At 38.3% G+C, this 23,062-nt stretch overlaps 2 protein-coding genes across 2 annotated transcripts in view; both read right to left on the bottom strand.

Annotated features, from left to right (window-relative positions):
- The window catches only part of col9a3 (collagen, type IX, alpha 3), a 32,029-nt gene extending 18,003 nt beyond the window's left edge, over positions 1–14,026 (bottom strand). Inside the window, exons 1-9 of the mRNA XM_015364827.2 lie at positions 13,779–14,026; positions 12,195–12,263; positions 10,353–10,388; positions 8,985–9,056; positions 8,465–8,518; positions 4,959–4,994; positions 4,126–4,149; positions 3,571–3,624; positions 179–232 (exon numbers count right to left, since the gene is read on the bottom strand). Coding sequence (XP_015220313.2) covers positions 179–232; positions 3,571–3,624; positions 4,126–4,149; positions 4,959–4,994; positions 8,465–8,518; positions 8,985–9,056; positions 10,353–10,388; positions 12,195–12,263; positions 13,779–13,844 — 465 coding nt within the window. The 5' untranslated portion in view covers positions 13,845–14,026. The remainder of the gene's footprint in view (positions 1–178; positions 233–3,570; positions 3,625–4,125; positions 4,150–4,958; positions 4,995–8,464; positions 8,519–8,984; positions 9,057–10,352; positions 10,389–12,194; positions 12,264–13,778) is intronic.
- Positions 14,027–14,693: 667 nt separating this feature from the next.
- On the bottom strand, positions 14,694–22,748 carry ogfr (opioid growth factor receptor). The gene is made up of 7 exons (XM_015364941.2): positions 22,350–22,748; positions 20,652–20,720; positions 19,471–19,555; positions 18,550–18,628; positions 18,346–18,412; positions 18,100–18,248; positions 14,694–16,940 (listed from the first exon to the last, which is right to left on the bottom strand). Exons 1-7 carry the CDS (start codon positions 22,476–22,478, stop codon positions 15,722–15,724), a joined length of 1,797 nt encoding a protein of 598 aa, XP_015220427.1. The 5' UTR covers positions 22,479–22,748; the 3' UTR covers positions 14,694–15,721.
- Positions 22,749–23,062: the final 314 nt, after the last annotated feature.

The following is a 23,062-nucleotide window of genomic DNA, read 5'->3' on the forward strand; positions in this document are numbered from 1 at the left end:
GGACTGCAGCTGGTAGGACCATAGTTGGATTATCTCATTTTAAAGAAATAGTTGTATGTGACAGTGCTTTGACTTCAGATTCATTATGATGCATTTAGAAAATTATGTGTATTTTGAACACAAGTACTTTGAAACCTGGACTTCCAATAGGGTTTATCTGAGCCAGTTCCATACTTACTGGTGGTCCAGGAGGTCCAGAAGGACCAGTAGATCCAGGAGGGCCTTCAGGTCCCTGAAAGTTAGAGACAAAACAACTAATTAATCCCAGCAGAATCTGCTATGGGTTTAACTGCACTAAGTTACTAGAGGCCCTCAGGGTGTGCGGACGCCACACCTGATCATTACCTCCACCTCAACTGTGAGAACTGTGACAGTGACCTACATGGAACTTGGGCTGCACCTATTCAGTGAATGTACTCCGGCACAATTATGAGCTCTCTGATGATTCGTTCTGCCCTTGATTTTCTGAATTATCTTATGCTTCACGTTTGTGCGAAGAGGAGACTTGAAAATCCGCCGTGACTATCTCTAGATGCGTGTTTTCTGTTTTTCCATGCTTTTCAATATCTTCTAATTAGTCACTGCTTAGCTTACTTACTATTACCTGATATTGTAAATATAGGGAAAGGAATGACAGAGTAATTGAGCAATGGTGCTACATTTATTACACAATCTCTCACATTTTAATGGTTAAGGCTTGAGGATTCCAACCCTGGACTAAACCTTAGCACTTTCTCCACTTTAACTACTTGTACAGTATTGCAGCAAACAATATTAATTGCACCATGATAAAAATGGTTAATGTACTCCTGTTGTGAAAGGCATTCTGAAAATTGATAGTGAGAAAAGCCAGCTGTGACATTCAAGAAAGGAAGATTATTCACACACCTAATTAAAGTTAATTCTGTTCTGATTGCATAAAGTTTGGTTAAATCTTAAAGGTAATTCATTATCAACACATTCAATTACTGAAGTGATTCAAATATCACATCATAAGTACTGGGAAAAATGGTGGACTAGATGCCAAATCCTCAGACAAACACACAATGGTGGCTGTATATCAAAAACTACTATCTGCCCGTGGATCTTGCAGTATTTGTCTCCTCATTTCTGAGACGAGCTGGCTGTGATCTGATCAGAACCCAGGCAAATTATAATAACTTGCTATTACGCCCAAAGTGCTGCTTATAAAAATAATCTTTTAACTTTAAAATCTGAAATATAATAAATTCTATACTGCATTGGAACTTAAAAAGTATTTAAACCAAAGTAGATGACTCCATTACACACAAACAATTTAGTTGGTTCATTTTATAACTTGGGTCTCTTTTAGGATGTGTTTTAAGACTTGGGTGGAGCCAAAGCTTTATTATAGGCCCTTTGTCTGTAGTAGTAGCTAAAGCTATCAGATTTAGCGAAGGACCATAAGGATCAACAGCTCAGTCATGACATGCTCAGGGTGAAAGTGGTGGGTAGCTGATAAATGTTTTACCTGCTTATTCCTAAATAAGGCTTAAACAGTGGAAGCAGTTCCATTATTGGCTTTTCCATTATCTTTTAGAATGTCTATAGACATGTGTACAGTATTAGCAGCCCAGGACAACTTTAGACAGTAATACACATGGAACACCAGATGATGTCTTATTATTGGTTTAAGTCAGAGAATTGCTAACCTGAAGCACCTGAAGTCTTCTCTTCTACCTATTTTGTCTAAGTAAACTAAAAATAAACCACCTTTAAAAAAATCTTTTAAATCTTAAGATCAAAACAATGAACCACTCTGAATTTCTCCCCAAGACACTGAAAAGGACGTCTGATAAAATCAAATGCAATTTCATCTGGATATGCCTCAAGAGAGTTTCTTGTTACTGCTGTGAGTGTAGGTATTCAGGTGTAATACAAACTATTTGAGATCAACATTTCTGTAGTGTGTATGCTAGTGCATGTCTGTTTTTATTGCAATAAGCAGGCTTCTGCTGAATTACCTGAAGAAAACTAACTTGAAAATGTTGTCTTTTATTGTATTGTATTGCTGACACTGTATTGTGTTTTATTAAGCTTTCTATAAGCTCTATTCAGATATTGCACACCTACTTTGGTTTTATAGTGTCTGTCAAGATAAGTGAGGGAGTCTCATTTTTTTTATGGTAATTCAAGAAGCATGAAGGCGAGATACTTGAACCAGCAATGATAGCAGCAATCAGATGAGCAGTTTGTAGCGTGAAGGTCTTTCACTGCGTTTAATTATTCATTGCTTTCTAGACCATCTAAAATATAGCACTTTAAAATCATGTGTTACTAAACATGAGAATGTGAGAACTTCTACAGTGTTGAAAATGTGTTTTTCATGGACAAATTCCTTTAACGTCTTGTATAATGTACTGTATATAAACCTATTCAAATCATTGAACTGTTTTTGAAGCTTTCAAAGCACCTTGCTAAAAACAAACAAAAAAAAAATAACATCATCAAAGATTAAATCTGAAAAGGAGACAGTCGTCAAAAACAGCATAGTCATGGGACCTCATGAGTAGATCTCAAAACAGGGAATCAAAAGACTAACAGGACAACTATAAAAGCATTTTGCTCCAGCTTAAAAATGAGTCTTATGTTTATTTCTGTTTTCCCCACCTAGATTGTAGCTTGGGGGTGGAACAATAATGTGCTGGTTAGTTCTGTAGCCTCGCAGCTCCAGGGGTGGGGGGTTAGTTTTCGGATTTGGTGTCTGCGTGCCTTTTTTCACTGGAACTGAAGTTTTACTCCAGTCTCTTCTGTTTCCTCCCACTTCCCAAAGACATGCAGGATAGGTGCAATGTCCTGATCTCTGGTCTCCACAAGGGTGGTAGCTAGGCACCCCTACCCTGTCAAGACTGGCTCTTGTGCCTGTCTGCCCTAGGTTTGGAATAAAGTACGTTGTATAAAATAATTCCCTTGCATTTTTAACCAAGATCTTCAATGTCATGAGTGAGCAAGTGCTGTCACTCTGCAGAATCAAACGGGTAATGAATGCCATGTGATGCAATGCATACTTCGTTAGCTTAAATGTCCTTTGCATGTCCTTTCCTGTTGCAAATGTTACAGGTTTCACAAACCATACTGAGGTGTTGGTTTCCTTTTATCTCTTTTCCAGTATCATTCTGCAAAATGTTTGAATGGGGAGATGCATCAGTATGTGTTGACACCGGAAGAAGGCTCAATAGCCAACATGCTTGTGTTCCTCTTTCTAATTTTCAGCGTGGAACTGACCTTTTCCTATTCCATGACTCCATGTGCTTCACATGCGTTGAGGACTACTAGGCAGCGTGTTTTGCAGCTTGACTTTAACTGTTACCTCGCCCACCTTGCAGTCTGGATTTTGCACTGAGCGATTTTCATCTGTTTGGTCCAAAGGCAAAAGCTCTCTGTATATAAGGTTGGAGTGACAATGAGGTCCAACTGCAAGTGTTGTGATGGCTCAGGGTTCAACAAGCATGAGGATATTGTGGGTGTCTGTAATCTAGTGACATGGTGGCAAAAGAGGGCTGTGAAAGCAGAGTGGACTATCCTAAAAAAAGAGTCAACTCAACTCACCGGAGGACCCTGTGGCCCTAATCCTCCTGAAAGTCCTGTGGCTCCAGGGGGACCCTAGAGAGATGAAACAAGACACACAGACACATGCATACCCAACACACAAACCATATGACACACACACACACACACACACACACACACACCACCCGTTAAAAAAGCTTCCGCTATATGAAAAGCATAGTTTGAACACAAAAATATGACATATACTGTACTGCAAAAAAAATACATATACAAGTCAAATTACAAAGAATAATAAATATCTATTACACTATTAGTGCAATTAAAATTAACAGCCAACGAATGGAGCTTTATGTCATACTGAAATTATCTGCGAAACCTACAGTGCAAAATACACCAAAGAAAAAGAACATTAGAAAAGGATTTTCCACCAAACTTTAAATATTTGGTGCTACTCTGAACAAAGTAAATAAATAAATAGGAAAGGATAAATTTGTACCTTAGATGCATGGTTGTGCAAATTGTCCACTAAATTAATGCACATTTCACAGAAAACATATTTCAATTTCCAGGCCTTTAATAATAAAAATCACTTACTGGTGGTCCTGGTTTCCCTCTGCCCTAAGAAAAATAGGGGGATACATATGAAGACACACACTGCTATTCAAGTACACAATTGTTCAATATTTGTTTGGGTAAAATGTTGCACTAGCATCACTCGGTCTACTCCATTTTTCCAAGGGGTAATATTTCTAATGCTATAATTTAAATTATATATATAATGTTCCAGAGAAGTACAGCAGAAATAAAAAAGCTGCTTATAAACACTGTGTTGCCAATTAACATGCATTGCTAATTTTAATAGCCTAACCTTATTTTTAAGCCATGTTAGTAATTCCCACTTTTATCAAATTAGTAAATTAAGGTTTAGTATCAGGAAGAAAATGGTCATTGGGGAGCAAATTCCAAAAGCGCAATGCTTATCTTTATCTTCCAGCAAATATTCCACTTCAGAACAATTGTGTTAAAGATGTGCTGGAAATTTCAAAGTGAGTGACCTCACCAGGTGGGGTTGCCAAGCCTGTAATTATGATCTGTCTAACATCCTTCCATTTTCTAACCACTTTATCTTTCACAGGGTCATGGGGGAGCTGAAGCTTTTCCTGAGAAGCAAAGGGTCAGGGACGCCGGGCACTAGAACGGACACACAGACACTAACACAAGCAGACGTCACCTCTGTTTTCACTGGCCATACATTTACAGATGGTTGGTACCTGTAGCTACAATGATACCAATGTTACAGCTGGTGGCAGCTACAATGAATGGGCAATTTCTTTTGCCCGCATTACTATAACTGTGGCAAATACTTGTTGCATTTCGTCGCACTCTTGACTCGGGTTTAATAAAGAGAAGAAAATTACAATACTTACAGGAGGCCCGCCTGGACCAGGAGGTCCTGGTTCCCCCTAGAAAGAGATGAGATGAAGCAAGATTACTCTTCTGAAGCCAGTTAAAACAACTACAACTACACAAGTGTTTCTTTCATAGTATGCAGACGAAAATCCAGTAAATTGTGTGATGAAGACTTTTCACTTTTACTGAGTCTCATGTATATCTACAAAGGGGTTTCACAGTCCACATATCTGTCTTTCTCTTGGGAACACACACACAAAAATCAAGCACCAGCTGTATTAAGTTGAGTTTGAAATGTAGCCTGAAAGCAGGCTTGGTGTCTCTTGGAAGACAACATTTCTAAATTGGTTCTGTGATTTCAAAGTAGTGAGTACATTGATGCCAAAATTTTATTCATGTAGAAATGCCATTTAGGATGAGGTCAAAATATGTTCAGGGGGAACATGACTGAAGTGTATATATTAATTGGAAGACGGCAGAAGAAACAAAGCACAGAATGTGTCCTGCTAAAAGATACCATATTAAATCAGTGGTGTCCAACCAAGCTAAAAGGAGACCGCCCCAGTTTGTCAGATGTGTTTGAAGGTTATGTAAAGTGACAGTAAGGGAATCCTGACTAAATTAGTTAACACGATCGTGCCATTCTACACTCCTTTAAACACCTGCGTAGCAACTGCACAGCAGTAAACACAAAGGAGTACACAAGGGCGCAAACTGCTTTGTGAGAGACCCTTTCCCTCATAGTATCTGCAAGAAACCACTTGTCTCACCAGTCCTTCAAGTTTTAGTTTATAAATAAAATCCCCAAGAATAAAACAATTTGAGAAAATAATATATTGTCAAATATTTTGCTAAAACTATTTAGCGAGAAGGGAATCAATTAAATGCCATCCATCAGCTATCAGAAATGTCTCTATTGCTGGTTGAAGTATACTCACAATAATAAGATGCAGAACAAATAGTTATTCAATAGGGACAGTGACATAACCAAATTAAAGTGCATATTTTAATCCCATGAAGAAGATTCTTTAATTAAATCTTTGGAAAAACAATTCTTTCTCCACAAAGTGGTAAAACCTGACAAATAGCTAATGCCATATCTAAAACCATGTACACTGTAGCTACTGGAATGTAAGACAGACTTACTAATTACTATAATTTCCCATGATGTTAATATGCTTTAAACCATCACCCTTTCAATTGAATGTAAATCCTCTCATGCTGATCTAAAGCAGAATACCTATTTTCTTAAAACAAAATACTTAAAAACACATTAAAAACTAATCGTATTTCTAAAACCTTTATGCAGTTACTGTATATAAACTATCAATGCTTTCAGATTTTCTTCTGGTTTGGATTAGAGGGGATCTTGCTTCACGCAAGATACAAAGAGAGGGTAGCACAGGCTGAATCTCTGCAAACACATGCTAGCTAAATGCCCCCTAGTGGATACATGTTGGCAAACTCTACTGGGCTTATTTCTGACAACAGTTTTAACCTCATTTTCCTTCAGTTCAAAATGAGATTTTTTATAATCTTGAGAATACAAGAATTCAGGCACAGTTCTAAGACTAAAGGGAGAACAAACCACTTTGCTCCTCTTCATTCAGCATATAATTGCTATCTCTTCCAGGACCTGATGCTTTAACTTCTTGCAGAAACCTTTTAGAAAAAAGCCAGTACTTTTCTTTCCCCTTTTGCTATCAAGCAAAATGTTCTGAGAATTATTTAGTTTTCAAATCCCCACCAAGACACTTGGAGTTTTTGTTTACTTGCATTTCATAATAATTAAACATGCAATAACTACACATGCACGTTCCTTCAACATGAGTAAACAAGATTCCAAGAAGGACGCTTCTGTCTAATGACTGTTCATAACTCCCTTCCACAAAAGTAAAAGACCTAGGTGCTACCACAGACAATTCTCATATGTTTGGTCACATTCTGTAGTACATTAAGGGTAAATGAGTTCAGATAAAGGATACTAACAATTATCCTTTACAGTTCTGTTATACTTTATCATTTATGATTCTATTGACGAATTCCTAATGCAAGAAATTGTAAACAGCTAATAAAGTGATCTTATCTTACAGAATTATTTGCTGTTCTATGGGATCCCTGTTAAAAATTAATTAATGAATGCTTTGTTTTCTACAGTGAATCAATGATAAGAAATAAGAAGGTTCAATTAATAAATGAGAATTGTTTGATAAATCATATGTATTCGACTGGATTATAGAATAAAAAGTTTCAAATAAAGGTTTGCAACATTATTATCTGTGATTGTGTCCTCTCTTGTGTGTATATTAAGTGTATCCCAATTAATTTCTCCTATTAGTGAACAAAAAAATCTGACTAATAAATAAGTACATAGTCTTTTATAAATTAGACTAACAATAATGATCTTATGATATCAGCTTTGATATGTACATACACAAAAGCAGAGATTTAAGTCTCTGTGGATGTCTATACAGAGACTGAGTACAATTGTGCACATTCCAGATAGGATTAAGACATTCACAGCCATGGAAAAGTAAATCTTGTTCATCCAAAACCTCATTAAAAAGATTCCCACTAAGAATTCACACCAGACTGACAAATGTAGCCAGACAGTGCAGCACAGTGCAGCACAAACAAACTGGGACCTGGTACTCAAATTAACTCTTCTAAGAACTGCAAATATTTATCACAAATCTTCGACTGCAGAAATTACTATAACTGTGGCATAGGGACATACCCATCCTACGCAGTAAAAAAACTCAGAACAAGAACAAACTTAATTAAAATCAGAAAGAAGAGGATAATGTTCAACTTTTATTAATTAATGCCTTGAATTGTGTTTTAAATGTTTAAACATCAATCCTGTTACATAATATAAATAAAATAAAAAAGATAACTGTTTCTTATATTTCTTATTTCAACAGAAGGAAAACAATCATTACACATAACATACAGTGTCAATTAATTTTCAATGAATTTAGAAAGAGTGATTCAACATTGTGCAAATCCTGTGAGTTTAACCAAGAATGCAACACAGATTCAATTAACCTGAAAAAAAAACCCTGAAATTCCACTAGACAGAACTAATAACCCACATTTTAACTTCTTTTTAAATGTAAAAATATGGTGAAATAAAAAAAAAACATCATTAATGAACTTTGAAATAATGGAAAACACCAGAAACATCTTGAAGAACAAGAGATTAGCAGATGTTTGTCCTGTAAACAAGCTGGATTATAGATTTTATCTATTAGGAAGGAACACGCGTCAAGCTTAGGGAGTTTGTCATGAGCATACAGCTGCATGAATTATGGGTATGAATATTAATCAGCCCTCATCCAGTCATAATGTTGGGATTGTACAAGACCTAAATAATACTTCTAAATGTAACCCATACTGATCTATCTTGGATGAATCAGAATGATAGTATAAAAACATTTCTGAATAACTGTTTTTGTCTCCTCATATGAATATCGTTATGACACTGAGGAAGGTGTTCCATCGGGCTTTTGGTTGTACTTACTCTTGGTCCAGGTGGCCCATCTTTGCCAGCTTTGCCATCAGCACCCGTTAAACCCTGGAGACAGAAGAAAGATCTGTAATGACTGTGTCTATCCAACGATGAAACATGGGAGAAGACGCATGGAAAAGCAGGCGATGGTTTTTGTTAAGGTGAAACACTGTTTTGAATTTGACACTGACGGAACAGTTCTGAGCCTGGCACAGGAAAATAAAAGGGCAGTGACCTTCAGGAACTGTTGGTTTACCTTGTTCTTTGTTAACAATAGCTGCTTTACTGATGGACTTGCTTGTACCACCACCTGAAGGATAGCAGTTGTGACTGCAGCACAGTTAAGATTACCCACTGTATGTGATTATTTAGATTCAGCATATTTTAGCAGGTAAGACATTGTCAGATGTGCCCAGCAACAGCTGTCAGTTCTGCAATGTTCAATATCGATGTGTAATCGTAATGGCTGCAGTTTTTGAACTCACCATGAGAGAACTGAGTTCTAGGTTGATGTGGGCCAATAATTACTTACATCCACTCCAGGAAGGCCAGGAAGCCCTGCATTTCCTGCAGATCCAGGTCCCCCTGCTTTTCCTTTGGGTCCCTAAAGCAAAATGAAGTACTAAATACTGTGTACAAAACCACACAACATGCCCCACACGTATGCCACTTTAAGCCCTGCTCGACAAATGAAGACTTGGTGCTGTCATCTATAAGGCTGCATTAGGAATTGGTCCAGTAGTCGCCATTTTTCTTTCGCATGGAATCTCCACTCATACGTTGTTGTCAATGACTCTGATTTGTGAACCATCAAAGAGGGAGAATGAGAACACTGCATGCTCACCAACACTGCTAGATCTATAGCAACAACAGGTGAATCTCAAAGACTGAAGGTTTGGTAAGGGTTTCAGCACTGAGTTTGCACTGTTGCCTAGCAAGTTAAGAATAGACCAACCGAGTCAAGCCCTACCACTCCAGGTGAGCCTCATCCAGCTGTGCCACACTGCAAGAGGAATATGGGCTATGAGACATAGATAAGGACATAGCCCTGACTTGAACCATTTGTTCACAGGAAGCGCCCAGGTAAGTCAGTCACAAATAAGACTACTGAATGAGATAACTGGCATCCTCTCAGCAAGATCTCATCACAGAGATGATGACTATCATCATAGGGAACCAATAAGCAGGACAAAGAGTATGAATGGAAGCATTAACCAACCTCTCTCTTAGTTACCAGACAATTCATAATGAGATGTATAAAGTTCAATCTGCCCTTTCCCAAAATGTTCAATTTGTTTCTAGGTACTTCTGCTATGTTTATATAAAGAAACCCCAGCGGGAAACCCTGTTCTGTAATTCTGTATAGTAAAACACCAGGTGACGGTAGCACAAATCACCTGAAATATACATTTTGTATTTTGGAAGTCAGGAGTTAAGCTTCCCTCACCTAGCACATCAGCCTCAATGTACTAAACTGCTCCGCCCTTAAACTCAAGGAAGGAAGTTTAAGGAACTCTTAAATGGAAAGGAAGAACTAGGGGAAAGATTGAACTTACATTACTGTATGCAACTGCCTACATATTAGTTAAAAGCAAAGCTTTGCAAATGGGCACAAACCATTTATTACAAGATTTGGGTTCTGAAAAATTATAATTCCTTCCCTTTGCCAGACTTTGATTTAAAAAATGACTTGCAGCAATCCAACAGAAAATGGTTTCATCATCTGTCAGAGCTGATCCCTAAGAATGTGGACAGTTCATTCAGTGGATGCAAAACACAAATTCATGTACCCTGTGATTTGATCCTTTCCATACTGTATCAGAAGTAGTTCATAATGCATCTGGTATAATAATATTGTAAGAGAGTTAAGAAACATAAAAGATATTTTTAAAATACTCACAGGCTTGCCAGGAAGTCCGGGGGGACCAGGTTTTCCCTGTAAAAAGATAAAAACATATAATTTAAGAAAAGTATCATGTTAAAGTATGTCAAACAATGTTGACAAAGACTGAGAGTTTGCTCTAATTAAGTCAATTGTAACCTAGGAAAGCAATCAAACAGAGTTTTGATTTTAAACTAGTATTCAGGGTATGATATATATGTTTTGTAAAGCAAAAAACAGTCCAAGGATATAGTTACTGATATTAAAGTAATAACATGCATATTTCTGCACATAGTATTTGAATTATCCATGAGAGGAGCATCAAAGTTTAAAATGACCCACTTAAAGGTTGATGGATATGCTGTTTTTGATTGTAAATACTAATAAGAAAGACAAAGAAATTAATATTTTGTGCCAAAATGAAAAATGTATCCCTGAAGTTCCATGAAGTCCCAAATGTAGTTTTATTAGACAGAAACAGGATATGGATAGTTGCTTGAAGTGGAAAATTCTCTTCTAGTCTTGTTTACAGTGATCCTGGTTTATTTATGGTGTACAAAGGCAGGATAAAATGGTTAATTGATCTTGTTTGCAAAAGTGAAATTTTTTACTTGATAAAAAAATCATATAATTATGTCCAATCATACAATAATCCTAGCCTATTTTTTGTTTAGGATCAAGAAAAATGCTAAATTACAGCCTGTCTTCCATAAACCCCATGAAGGCGGCAAGATGCAGAGCCAGGGGGTTCTTTAATGTTTCATTATTTATTATTCATTTCACGGACAGGAAGAAGAAGCCAGGTGTGTATTTGGGATTGAAGTAATTTACCAAACTGCAGCAGGGAAGATACAGAAGGAGCTGCTGTTGGTGCAGACTGGGAACTGGAAATGAACTGGTAAATACAGGCCTAACAAAAGAGCAGTTACAACATTCTGAATGATCATTGAAATCCTATTAGTACAATGAACATCAAACATTCTTGAAATCTGCTTTATATCATAAAATCAGATCAAACATGGCAAAAGCTACACACGGAAAAGATCGCATAAATAAAATATATCTAGAAAACACTATAGAAATATTTAGAAAACACTGTATACCACAAATACCATAAATAGTTCATTGATACTTCACATTGTCATTATATACAACAATGCAGGTTTCAGTGGAGTCAAATTGATACTGTATACAGTAGCACAATTAGAACAACTCCATCTAAAGTCTGTTTAATGATAAGAACCAGCAACTTAAGTATTATAGCCTGCTATCACCCTGCTATATGAATAAAATATTGTAAGACATGGCTGAAACAAAACCACCCAATGGTGCAGACAGGAAGGCCTGCAGGATCAGTAGTACTTTTGCTCTAGAGATGTGCTGCAGTACTAAACGCTAAGGGGTATAATATGTTCTTTTGTGGTGTAATAACAAGAACTTTACTATCTTTATTGCATTCTGGTCCATTACAATGAAATCAGTTGTACGTAGCAAACTAGTTTTATTCCCATTGACGCAAAGTTGCACACCTTCATTCTGGTGAAGCATTTCAAATGACATTATCAAAAGACCAAATTAAAGTCGTTTCTCTAGTTGGTAAGCAAGATCTTCCAAGGCTAATCCGGTACTTATCGGATCAAAAGAAATAAAAATCCGAGCTAAGTGAATGATGCGGAAGATCTCGGGGCTTTTGATATCAGACTAAGTGGCTATTAGGAGCTGTGAATAAAACTTGTTGCAGTTTTGTCTCCAGAAGTAGGAATAATGATGTTGATACAGTAAGCAGTGCTTTTCTAGTGGCAGATAGACGCCCTTTCACTCCCCACGCCCTCCCCTTAAAACCGGCAGGTTCCCACTCACATCGGTGCCGTCCTTCCCCAGGGGTCCCGGGGGTCCCGGCAGCCCTATCGGTCCCCGAGGGCCTGGTGTCTGGCGCACAAAAACACACAGTCAGCATAAACAACAGCCGCTTGCGTCTGGACAACAGGTAAAAGCACATCCATCACACAAACATCTAGTGCGTAAAAAACATCCAGAGCAACATAGACAACAATCTCAGAGGTATGAGCTGTACAATTATAAATTGTGGTCTTCACTGAGATCTTCAAAATGTCTTCAGCCATATTCCGCAACACATAGCTTTATAAAGTCATACATGTTGAAAAGCGGTGCACAGAAAAATAAAACCCTGACAATATTCGAGGCGCTTTAACGCATCAGTGGGGCTTACTGAGCGCTCCCCGTGTTTTACCAAACTTTAGAGTTAAATGTCCGCGCTTTCCCAAAAAAGACTATGCTCTTCTTTTAAATGCAGGGGTGTAAACGAGTATTTCAGTCTAAATGTGTTCAGAACAAAAAATATAATGCGATTTATAATGCGCTTTTAATAATGCGCACAGGTTCCATGTGGTCCCTAAGCTAAGCAAAGGGCATGACTGCAAATAAGGTTCTTAACAGCAAATTATACAATTATATTGTCAAACATTAAATTTACAAGTCAGAATAGGACCGTTCTTAAATAAATCAAGGTAAGCAGTAAACTGAGACGCCGTAATTCTCATAGGCAGCAGCAGAGGAGCAGAACGAACAAAGATGTCATTGTGTGACCGTTACCGATCTCCCTGAAGTGAAGGCCAGTCCGGATTCCTGAAGCTGGACGAGAACGCATAAAGCCTCGTTTCATAATTACGTGCAATAGTTAGTACATTATAACTTACACTAACAATAAGTGACTATAAAGAGGAATAAACGCTAAGATTATATCCACGTAAAATAAACGGTTTCCTTTATTCCCACTTCTTCTAGTCTTGTTAATGATATAAAATGCACATTTCAAACTCTTCTTCATTGCACAATCATTAAATGTTTTAAAAAGGATGCAACCTATTCTATGGGCGAAATATCTGCAATTTCAGTACAGTTTGTAATGTGTACGTCTTTGTTGTTCTTCAGGTGCCGGTTATGAAAAATTATGGTCCAAATAAAGCTAATTTTATACCATCAAAGTTGAATGAAATATGCTGTTTAATATTCCCCAACCGTTTAGTCAAGTAAACGATTCCTCCCTGTCTAGTCACTTGTTGCTTAAAAGTTCACACTTGGTGAAATAGTCCAGCTCTGTGCTCAACTGAAAGGACCACATTGTTTTATCAGTTAAAACTACTCATACGATATTGTGCACAAATCCTGCGCAACGCATATCATATCCATGAAGAACTTCGACCCGAAAATAATGAAAAAACAAACGACGACAAAGAGAGAAAAGAATAAAGTCGTTTGGTTCAATAGGGGAAGGGTCGATAATGTTACCTATTGCATCTTCATAATCATTTAGCATACCTGGTGTTGAGCATGTTATAGACCAGTTGGGGCTTACACTTAGATACTGTATAACCATTCGAGGCGCAACTTGGGCTGGAGAATGCGACAAAATTAATCACTTACCTGGGCTAAGGATGCAATCAAAAGCTGGCAAAGGAAGAGCAGCCCAAGAGCTGAGAAACACGCCATGGCTCGGGTCCTCCTCTCAACTCGGATTTTGAGTTAAAAAGGGTCACCCCCTTCCTCTTTCCCTCTCGCTGCCTCTCTCCTCCCGGCTTATAACGGACCGTTCCTTCTCCTCGCGGCGCGGAGCTCGTGAATAAGTTCACTTTGCATCCAGATAAACCCGAGTCTCCAGCTGGAGGGGCTGAACTCAAAGTCACACACGTCGGGGAGGGGGTTGGGGGGGCACAGCTCAGCACAGGAGCTGGAAAAGGGCACGGGAGGGGGAGAGGGTGTGGGAAGGAATAGGCTGTACAATGTGCGTGTCAGTCAGCACCTTGGGCAAGGTGGGACACAAAGAATCAGCGAATTAACAGCTCAGCACAGAAGTTGGGGAGTGTCATAATGTAGCCCCCATTCCAATACAATTAAGTACAATGTTGACTATTTCTCGATACACCTCTTCTAGTATTTGGACAAACTGGAAAAATGAGGAGGTTCACGGAAAGAGGTGCAAAACAAGCAAATGATTTAGCGTTAAGATACTTAAAATTTAAGAGTGCATATTCCAGGAATCTTATCATCTTTTCAGGTATTCAATGAAAGGTTATTGATCTCATCTACAGAGCAGTTGTATGTGACAAAAATCTGTATTTTAGATTAAATTGATGGACCTTTATATTTGTCATCCATATATCGTATGCATACATTCAATACCACAATGCATAAAACCATTAATTAGTACTTGATTGTTTTGCATCAGAATTCTGTAAATACAAGAGATCTATTTAAAGAAACCATTTATGGCTGGTATAATTAAACACTGCTGTTTCCTAGCTTCTTCCAGAGCTCAGATGTCTGAAAAGAACACTTCCATTATTAAATATTAAACGTTTTATTGTAAACTTAAACAGAACTGAACAAACGAGATAAATAGGTAATGTTTAATTTGCATCAAATAAAATGACTCCATTACTACTTGCCTTGTTGTTACAGAGATTTAGATGTAGTTCAAGTTTTGAAAGACATATATAAACGATAGTTGTATGAGAAGATATTGAAAAAGAAAGAACCTTATCATACACCTCCAAAATATTTTCTTCCTGAGATTTCAGTTTTAAAAAATGTGAGGAAAAAATAACTTTGGCACCTACAACTGTAATGCATCATGAATAACAACATATGCTTAAGGCTGTTCTTACATCCAATAAACTCACATTTCAACAACAACACAAGATATTACAACATTTGGAGAAAATATTATGACTCAAAGCACTGTGAAACAGATATTTAAAAATCATCATTCAAACCATATAGCAGTAGTACCAAATGGCTATGCATATAATTCTGCCATTATATACAGGAAGTCAGAATGTTTCTCCTATTCAGACTATACAAAATATAATTTCAGGTGACACTTGTAAAGGGAGATAACTGTTGGCTTCAAGGCTTCAATATGTTAATATATACTGCATTTTGTAGACTTGTAGTTGTAGACATACTTCAGGGTACGGCTAAGGGGAAACATGACCACTGCACTATATCAATTTTTTGAGCCACTCAACAATCACAAAACTTTAAGTCTAGTATATGATGAAACCATGCAGAACTCTGCCTTTAAGTGACACAGAATTTGTGATGGGCAATGCATCTGATTTCTGGATTTAATTTTGGTGTGGGATCTAATAAAATTCATTTTTCTTCTACGAGCCAGTCTATTCAGAAAGTCTTTTAAGACTATAAAACAGAACTTAAAAACTATGATCATATAAAGGAGCTTAACCTACAGAGGACCTTTTAAAGGAAGAATGTGTCTTGGTACATAAAATCTCCTTCACTTAATATATTTAGGTTTTATTATTTCGTAACAGATTGATGTGATCGGTTGTAAACTTATCACAATTTTAATCTCCCTGTTCCATTTCTGACTCTGAATTGTTGTGTGCATCAATGTTCACTGAGTCAACATCCATGTCTTCCTCCTTGGACAGAGTGGATGTACGTTTGCCACGCCCACTTTTCTGATTAGAGTTCTCATTGGTTATCGGAGCTGACTTAGTAATGCTCACATCTGCAGGTCTATTTGTGCCGTCTGGTGTTTCTCCTGCATCTGTACCGTCAGTCAGAGATGGTTCAATTAGTTCTGGTTGGCTTGGTGTTCGATCTGGTTCCTGGTTTTGTTGAGTTCCCAGGAGTGCTGCATCTTGAGGACCTTCCAATTGATCTTCAGGTGATCTGTGATTCTGCTCATTCTCAGCTGCACTTTGTTCGGAATCTGGCATGATAGTCAAGGAACTATGGCTGCGCTCACATGGCGTCATCTTCTTATTTTTTCCATCTCCAGCTTCTGCTTCATCATTGTTTTCATGTAGATCATCATCCACAACATTGCCTATTTTCTCGGTTTCTCCTCTTCCCTCATCTCTACTTTCGTTCTCTTGTTTACCTTTAAACGCGAAGTCCTGAGGGGATGCTGCTTCCTCAACGTTGGTTGAATTGCAGTCTTTTGGCAGCTCGCAGTTCTTTTTGACCTCATCTTTTCCATCACCTGTACCGACCTCTTTTTGCCCGTTTTCTGCAGATGTTGGTAAAAGTTCCGACTGCGCGTCGTCAGACAGACTTATCTGTTCATTACTTTGACTTGCGTCATCAGCGACTGTTCCTTTCACTTTGTAGTCAGGGCATTTCTCCTCTGACCTATTTTTCGTCCCCTCTTCAGCTGGTTTACCTTGCTCCTCCTCCTTGCTATCCTTCCCTTTGTCCACTACGCGTCCCTTCCCAGGATGAACGTCCTTGTTCCGGTTGCCTTCGGAGGCCGAGACCTCACTGCTGTCCGCTGATCTCTTTCTGGCGAAACGTTTCTGAACCCTCCGGGGGCACCACACAAATTTGTCCTTGGGCTCGAAGTGTTGGTAGGCGTACTCGATCAGTTCCCTGCGCTTCCTCTTGTCTCGAATAGAGAACAAGAAGTAGTCCAGAACGCTGCGCTTCACGCTGCTCAGCTCCTTATTCACCAGAGTCTCTTCTAGGAAGAATTTGACCAGCGGAGCCTTGTAGTGTTCAAACCCCAGCTCGCCCAGACACTTCAGGATACGGGTTATGCGAAGATTGTTGTGCATGTTTCTGTAAGCATTGGCAAAGAAAAGAATTAAAAAAAATATTACAGTGTTGTTGACTGTAAGGGAAATGAGACAAAGGAGTTTCTTATAACACTTAATGATAATGCTCGCAAAACATTAAAAATAAAATCAATTCACACATTTGGAAATGAGCAACATTAATCCATACATTCATGTGGGATGAGCAAAAAATTGACAGTGCTCAAAAGGCACATTCACACTATCAGTTTGAATTTTAACATTTGTTCCTGATCAAATCTGGCACTGCAACTACACTGATAGCAGAGTGAAAGGTATTGTGTCTAGTTTAGACTTGACCTCCTGGCAGTGCTAACAGCCACAGAAATGTAAAACGTATCAACTGCACTATCATACACATGGTGTTCTTTTCATGGAGAAGAGTCCCCATTACCTGTAAAGTGCGTTGAGTGGAGTGTCTAGAAAAAAAGCACTAAGTGTAAAGAATTATTATTATTATGGGTTAATTGAAATACATTAACTGTTTAGCAAGATAGAATAATTTATTTCTTGATTGGTTTAAGAAATAAATAAGACTCTCCCTCACATGGAACGCTAGTAGCTTATTAGGATGTATAAGACCACCATGTAGCCAATGGTGTGTGTCCTAATGAAGGCTTGTATGTAGGCAGTAAATTTGACAAGTTCTATTCATGTTTTTGCGGAGAAGAGACAATGGTGTTATAAGATTATAACTGACAGCATCTCAAAAGGTTTTGGTGTAAAGATTTTTCTTTTGTAAATACGCATTATGCTCTGGTCAAGAATTATAAGGCTGAGATTCACCAAACTGCTTTACCTGTAAATTTTATTTTTACTGAGTGTTTGAATATTTACCAGTTTCTTAAGGAAACAGGAAATACCTCCTTCAGTTTGTTGAGTTCCTCAGGATTCCCGCCACAATGTGAACCTATCACCTATCACCACATGAATTCCAGACCTCTACATAAACTGTTCACACAAAACAGTGTGGGTTTTGTGTGAACAGTTTGAGAGTGGAGTGCAAAAGCTTATCCAGACAAGGTGACAGTGTAAATGTACACTGCTGATCCCAATGCAATTCAATGTATTGGAATAGTACAATGATCCTGATCACAACTGGCAGCTTAAATGCACCTAATAAATGAATCAGCCTTTTCACTAACCGGTCTAAATTATCAAATCGGTCCTCGAAGTTCCAAGCTCGCTTCACTTCTCCAGTCTCCTTGTTCACCAGCTCTATACCGTAAAATCCCAGCATGAGCTCATAAGACTGGATAAGTGTTTGTTTGGCTACTTCATTTTTATGAAATTCCTACAAAAAAAATGACAGAGAGCAAAGGTTTTCAAGCAATGGTTTACAAACCTTTTCAACAAATTAGCAGACGTTGTTTGTTCTTTTGTTCACTCACCTCAATTTCTTCCCTGGTTAGTTCATAGGCCATGTAGTTCATTCCTGGCTCACGTAAAGGAAATAACCTGCAAGTTGGTTATTACAACAACATTATTGTATCCAGAAGTTCACCACCTTCTGATCATTTAAAACATACTTTTACTTTTGTATGTACTCTTAATATTATCTTCTTGTATAATAAATGAGGTTGAAAATATCTTACCACTGAATGTAGGAATGGTTTCTTTCTAATTTCTTATAGTCTTGCTTCCAGTTTTGGAGAAATTCTTTGATCATTATTCCTATAGAAATTAACGCAAGAAGAAAATGGGACTTTTATTCTTGGGTATTGATTACACCATTCCAATAAACCTTACATTTTCCTTTTGTGTACATACATTTGAAAGTCTTCTGCTATTTGTAATGAGCACACACGAAAACGTTTGCCAACAGTGTACAAATCTGGGATCAATAACTGATTCTTTGCTTCGCAGTTCATGGCACCAACTCCTGTACTTCAGGGGGAGAAGAGCGATAGGCTAACGAGCTCTTCTGATTTGGTCACGGAGGGGCAGTTCATTTATTGATTTCCTCACAGTATTCAACAGGAGATTTAGTACCGGCTGATTATTCTGAATATAATACGTTCTGGTCAAACAGACCATGGACAGTTAGTTACGCCTTTTCACTGAAGAACATTTTAAAACAGCCATTCCATCAAGCTGTTTTTTTAAAAGATCCAATTCCAACAGCTCCAAGGTGCAAAGTGTGAGACACTACTGAGAACAGAAAGTCTTGTTCCCTGTCCTGAACTATCCTAAACTTAATTTCCTCTTGCTTGCCCACTATATCACAGTTAAAGCTGTCAAAGATGATACCACAGCTTCCTTCAAGAACTGGCAAGAAGCAATCCTTGGATCAATTAGCTATTAGCAACTAATTGAGCTAGAGGGGTCAAATGGCCAACCCTGTTTTATAGAATTTCTTATAATATGGTCTAGCATTAACTATCAGGCTTTTCAACTAAATGAAAGCAAAGAAAGGCACAAGATAAAATAATTACAACAGAAAATCGTTCTCAGAACAAACAGTTTTTAAAATTCTTCAGTTTTGTAACTAAATGTAAATTAGCTTCATGACATACCATCTGGCTCAGTGCCAATTTCATTCAGGTAGAACTTCAAATTGAACATCTTTCCACGTGAATACTCTTCATTGTCCTGAAATTCCTGTTGGACAGCAAGAAAAACAAAACAAATAAGTTGTCTTTGCACTAAAGGTGTACTCTCACTTATGAGGACAAAACACAAAGGGTTAAAACACTACAAACAGTGAGGAAAACCTACCTTTCTATTATTGCTCTCTAATATAATACAGTACATAGTGTTCAAATTTCAGTTTTGATGAACTCACTTGAAATCTCTTCTGCCACAGACAAATCGGTCTGTAAATTAAGAGATCTGTAAATTAACAAGGAATCACGGCCTACTAATAATCTATGAATCGGCCTCATTATTTTGTTCTCCTCCCCACTGATATCCGATGTGTGGAGAGCGCACTGGTGCATTTAGGGTGCCGTTGCATCCAGGTGGGGGTTACACACTGGTGGTGGAGGGGAGTCCCCATTACCTGTAAAGTGCTTTGAGTGGAGTGTCCAGAAACGAACTATATAAGTTTGAGGACTGAAAGGTGGAAATAGACAATCAGGCCCTCTCAGTGAAGATAAGCAACCCCGTGACCTCCAGCATGCCTGCGGATTTGTGGGGCTATCAGGCTGGGACGAGAGTGAGGAATGTGTGCTCTCTTCAGACTGGGGCTGATTCGACTGCGACGTCAAAAACGGAGCAGCTCGAAGGCGGAAAAGTCAGAGAAGCCTGCCTCATGCTCTCCTGCGTAGGGGTGTGGTATTTGTAGCTATGAGCCAAGAGGTGAAAAATACAACTGGCAATTCTGAAATGAGTACAAAAAAATGCCGATTCCAAAATCAGGTAAATATAACAATAAAAAACACTTTCAACCTTTCGTTTTAGAAGTAACCACTAGTCCAGTTCCAAAGGGATATGGAGGTTTGTTGAACAGAAACTCTGAATTCCTCATTTCTCTTTTACAAAATGTGTGAGAAGAACAGGAAGGGACTGACTCAAACAAACAGCATTTTCACATCAGCCAATAATCATTCATGACAAAGTTTTTAAACTACAAAGTTTTTAAAAACAAGCCAATCATTTTTTTTAATTCTGTATACTGCAATCTTGAATCCACATTCACAATCATCCGAATACAGACAAAGCCCTATTTTGTAACAATAAACAGCGCAGCACTTACTGGATATCCGTGCCTATAGTTCTGCATGTCCATTGCAGCACGCTGATTTCGAGAAGGCTGGAAAAAGCTCTGGAAAACAGAAAGGTCACTTTTTCCGTGAAAACAAACAGGAGGATCAAACACTCTGAAGACATAATCCATTCATCTTAAAACTTGTTTTTCTTAGAATAGATAAGAAAAATAATTTGTGTGAAGAAAATGCCAATCAATAGAAAACCAGAGGTCCCCAAGCAGACCTATTAAAAGTAATTACGCAACATCTTGACATATTTTAGACTAAAGATTTTAACATCAAACAGGAAGATAAAGTGATACTTGGGCTTTCTGACGTATGCCTATTTTTGTTTTGTCCCTGAAGAATCAGACTGTTTGCCCATGGTAAACACCGTCTTTCCAATGACACCATGACAAGTCATGATTCGTTCTTCAAAGGAAAGGTAGCTCATGTCTGTGCTAAAAGAAAAGCTCTTCTCGGGATAAGCACATTGACAGCCCCCTGCTATGGATGCTTTCTTTGTCTGCATAAATGAAATGGAGAAGCACTAACAAACACAACCCGCACAACATTCCTCACATTCTGTTGCATAGCTGTTACATTTCTGCTCACTGTGTGGCGCCCTGCTCATCTTCTATGAGGGCCGGCAACATTTATCTCCAGTACTGTACTTAATAGCCATCAATTAGTAATGGATGACAGAGGGCTTGCCCAAATATTGAGGGCTGTACAGCAGCTTTTGTAGAGAAAAGAGCAAACTGATGTACCTACTACTTAAACGTGAAAGCTGATTTAGGGTTTCATACCTATTTAAATATAGAGGCAAAATGGCAATCATGATGCATGATGTTCATAATTAACAATAATGACTAGTGATACACCAGATGGCCTTTTCTAGACTGCCAAAACATTATAGCTCCACTTTAGAGGATGTCACAAACGATAAGTGTATGTGCACTCATTTAGGATTCCCAGCAAGTCTGTTACTATGCACAACCTCCCTTTTTAATAAAAAAAAATCCATGACAAATTCTGGCAGTCTAAGCACCACTGTGTAAATATCTGTAGATTGGCAACCGCACAAGGGTTTTGAGAAAGTTGTTTCTGCACCGACAACATCACAAACCGGATTTGCAACGTCCTCTGGTCTCTTAGGTTTCTGTTAGCAGAAATGGAAAGTGAAAATTGCACAGGCAAGATGCTGGAATGTATTCAAAATGATATTAATTGTTCGCGCAGTCGCCGAAGACAAGAGGATTTTGGTCCTTCTAACTTGCCGTCCAACATGACAAAGCACAGTCAGGCGGAACCCTCAGAAAACATGGGGGAAATGCAATATTAGGTTTAATTTGAGCACCACATAAGACGGTCGGAAACAGATTTACGGTGTTCTTGTTTAGCGATACACTGCTTCTTTAGGTATTAATGCATAAAATGCAAAGAAATACATAAAATGAGAGGAAACCGTAATGTGTTACGTTGCACTAAGCTATACTCTGCCAAAATCAAGGTTTAAACAGTTTAATTCTGTTTTTTCCCCCGTATATTTTATAAAGGTACTATGAACGTTCATATACTATAGGTGCTAGGCTTACACAAACCAAAACAGATCTACTGTAAGCTGCATCGCCCCAGACTGAGATAAGGTCTACTAGTAATCTCATTTTCTAACGAGATTTATATTTAAAAAAAAACAAACATACAAAACTCCAGCTTTTCTGAGATTTGCTCGATATAGATCTCCGCGCTCCATTTCCCCCAGGGTCATCTTCCTCGCTTTCAGATTCCCAGGTCGAATCGTAGTCGCAAACTAAATCGTCGTCGGAAGACATGCCTGCGCGGTGCTTGGCACACAGTCCCCGTGTCTGCGTGATATTCGCCGTGGAGGAACTTTTATACTACGAGCCTTTGCCGTTCTGCAGCACAGGAAGAACCACCACCCGGCTTTCCTAGAACAGAAACCGAAAGTTCCCACCCGAGTTCGAGGCAGCGACTGGCCGAAAGCAGGTGGCGGCCGCAGCTACATTACTTATGCGACTAACTGGGCAGAAGCACACTACTGCCCTTCTATCGCTGTCTCACTGGTTTCGGCTTTTCATGAAATGGCCTGGTCGTAAAACATACATTTTATAAGTTAAACGCCTTAAACATTATTGTATTTAATTTTTGAATCACGTTTACCTACATTTTATTAAAAACGTTACTTCTAATAGAACTGCGGGCTTTTTTTTCCCTGCAGTGCAAAACATTTAACGTGAACGTGAATGGGCTCTGAGTCTTGATTTTTATTACCCAATAAAATTGGAGCCATGAAATCAGTTCAAAGGTTACTGGACCTATAACATGCTATAAATATCGGTAATAGCATCAAAACATTTTGTTATGGTTGCGGTTCATTTAGCTTGTTCTTCTTTTT

Source organism: Lepisosteus oculatus, chromosome 16 (assembly GCF_040954835.1).
Source record: "Lepisosteus oculatus isolate fLepOcu1 chromosome 16, fLepOcu1.hap2, whole genome shotgun sequence".
Taxonomy (NCBI): Eukaryota; Metazoa; Chordata; class Actinopteri; order Semionotiformes; family Lepisosteidae; genus Lepisosteus; species Lepisosteus oculatus.

Bases quoted from the DNA above. Each gene is read 5' to 3' on its own strand.
- ogfr (XM_015364941.2), bottom strand. From the start codon at position 22,478: ATGTCTTCCGACGACGATTTAGTTTGCGACTACGATTCGACCTGGGAA. The intron at 20,721-22,349 runs GTATGTTTGTTT...TCTGTTTTCCAG, and splicing joins CTCAGAAAAGCTGGAGTTTT to AGCTTTTTCCAGCCTTCTCG. The intron at 18,249-18,345 runs GTGAGTGAACAA...TTTTTTTTGTAG, and splicing joins TAACCAGGGAAGAAATTGAG to GAATTTCATAAAAATGAAGT.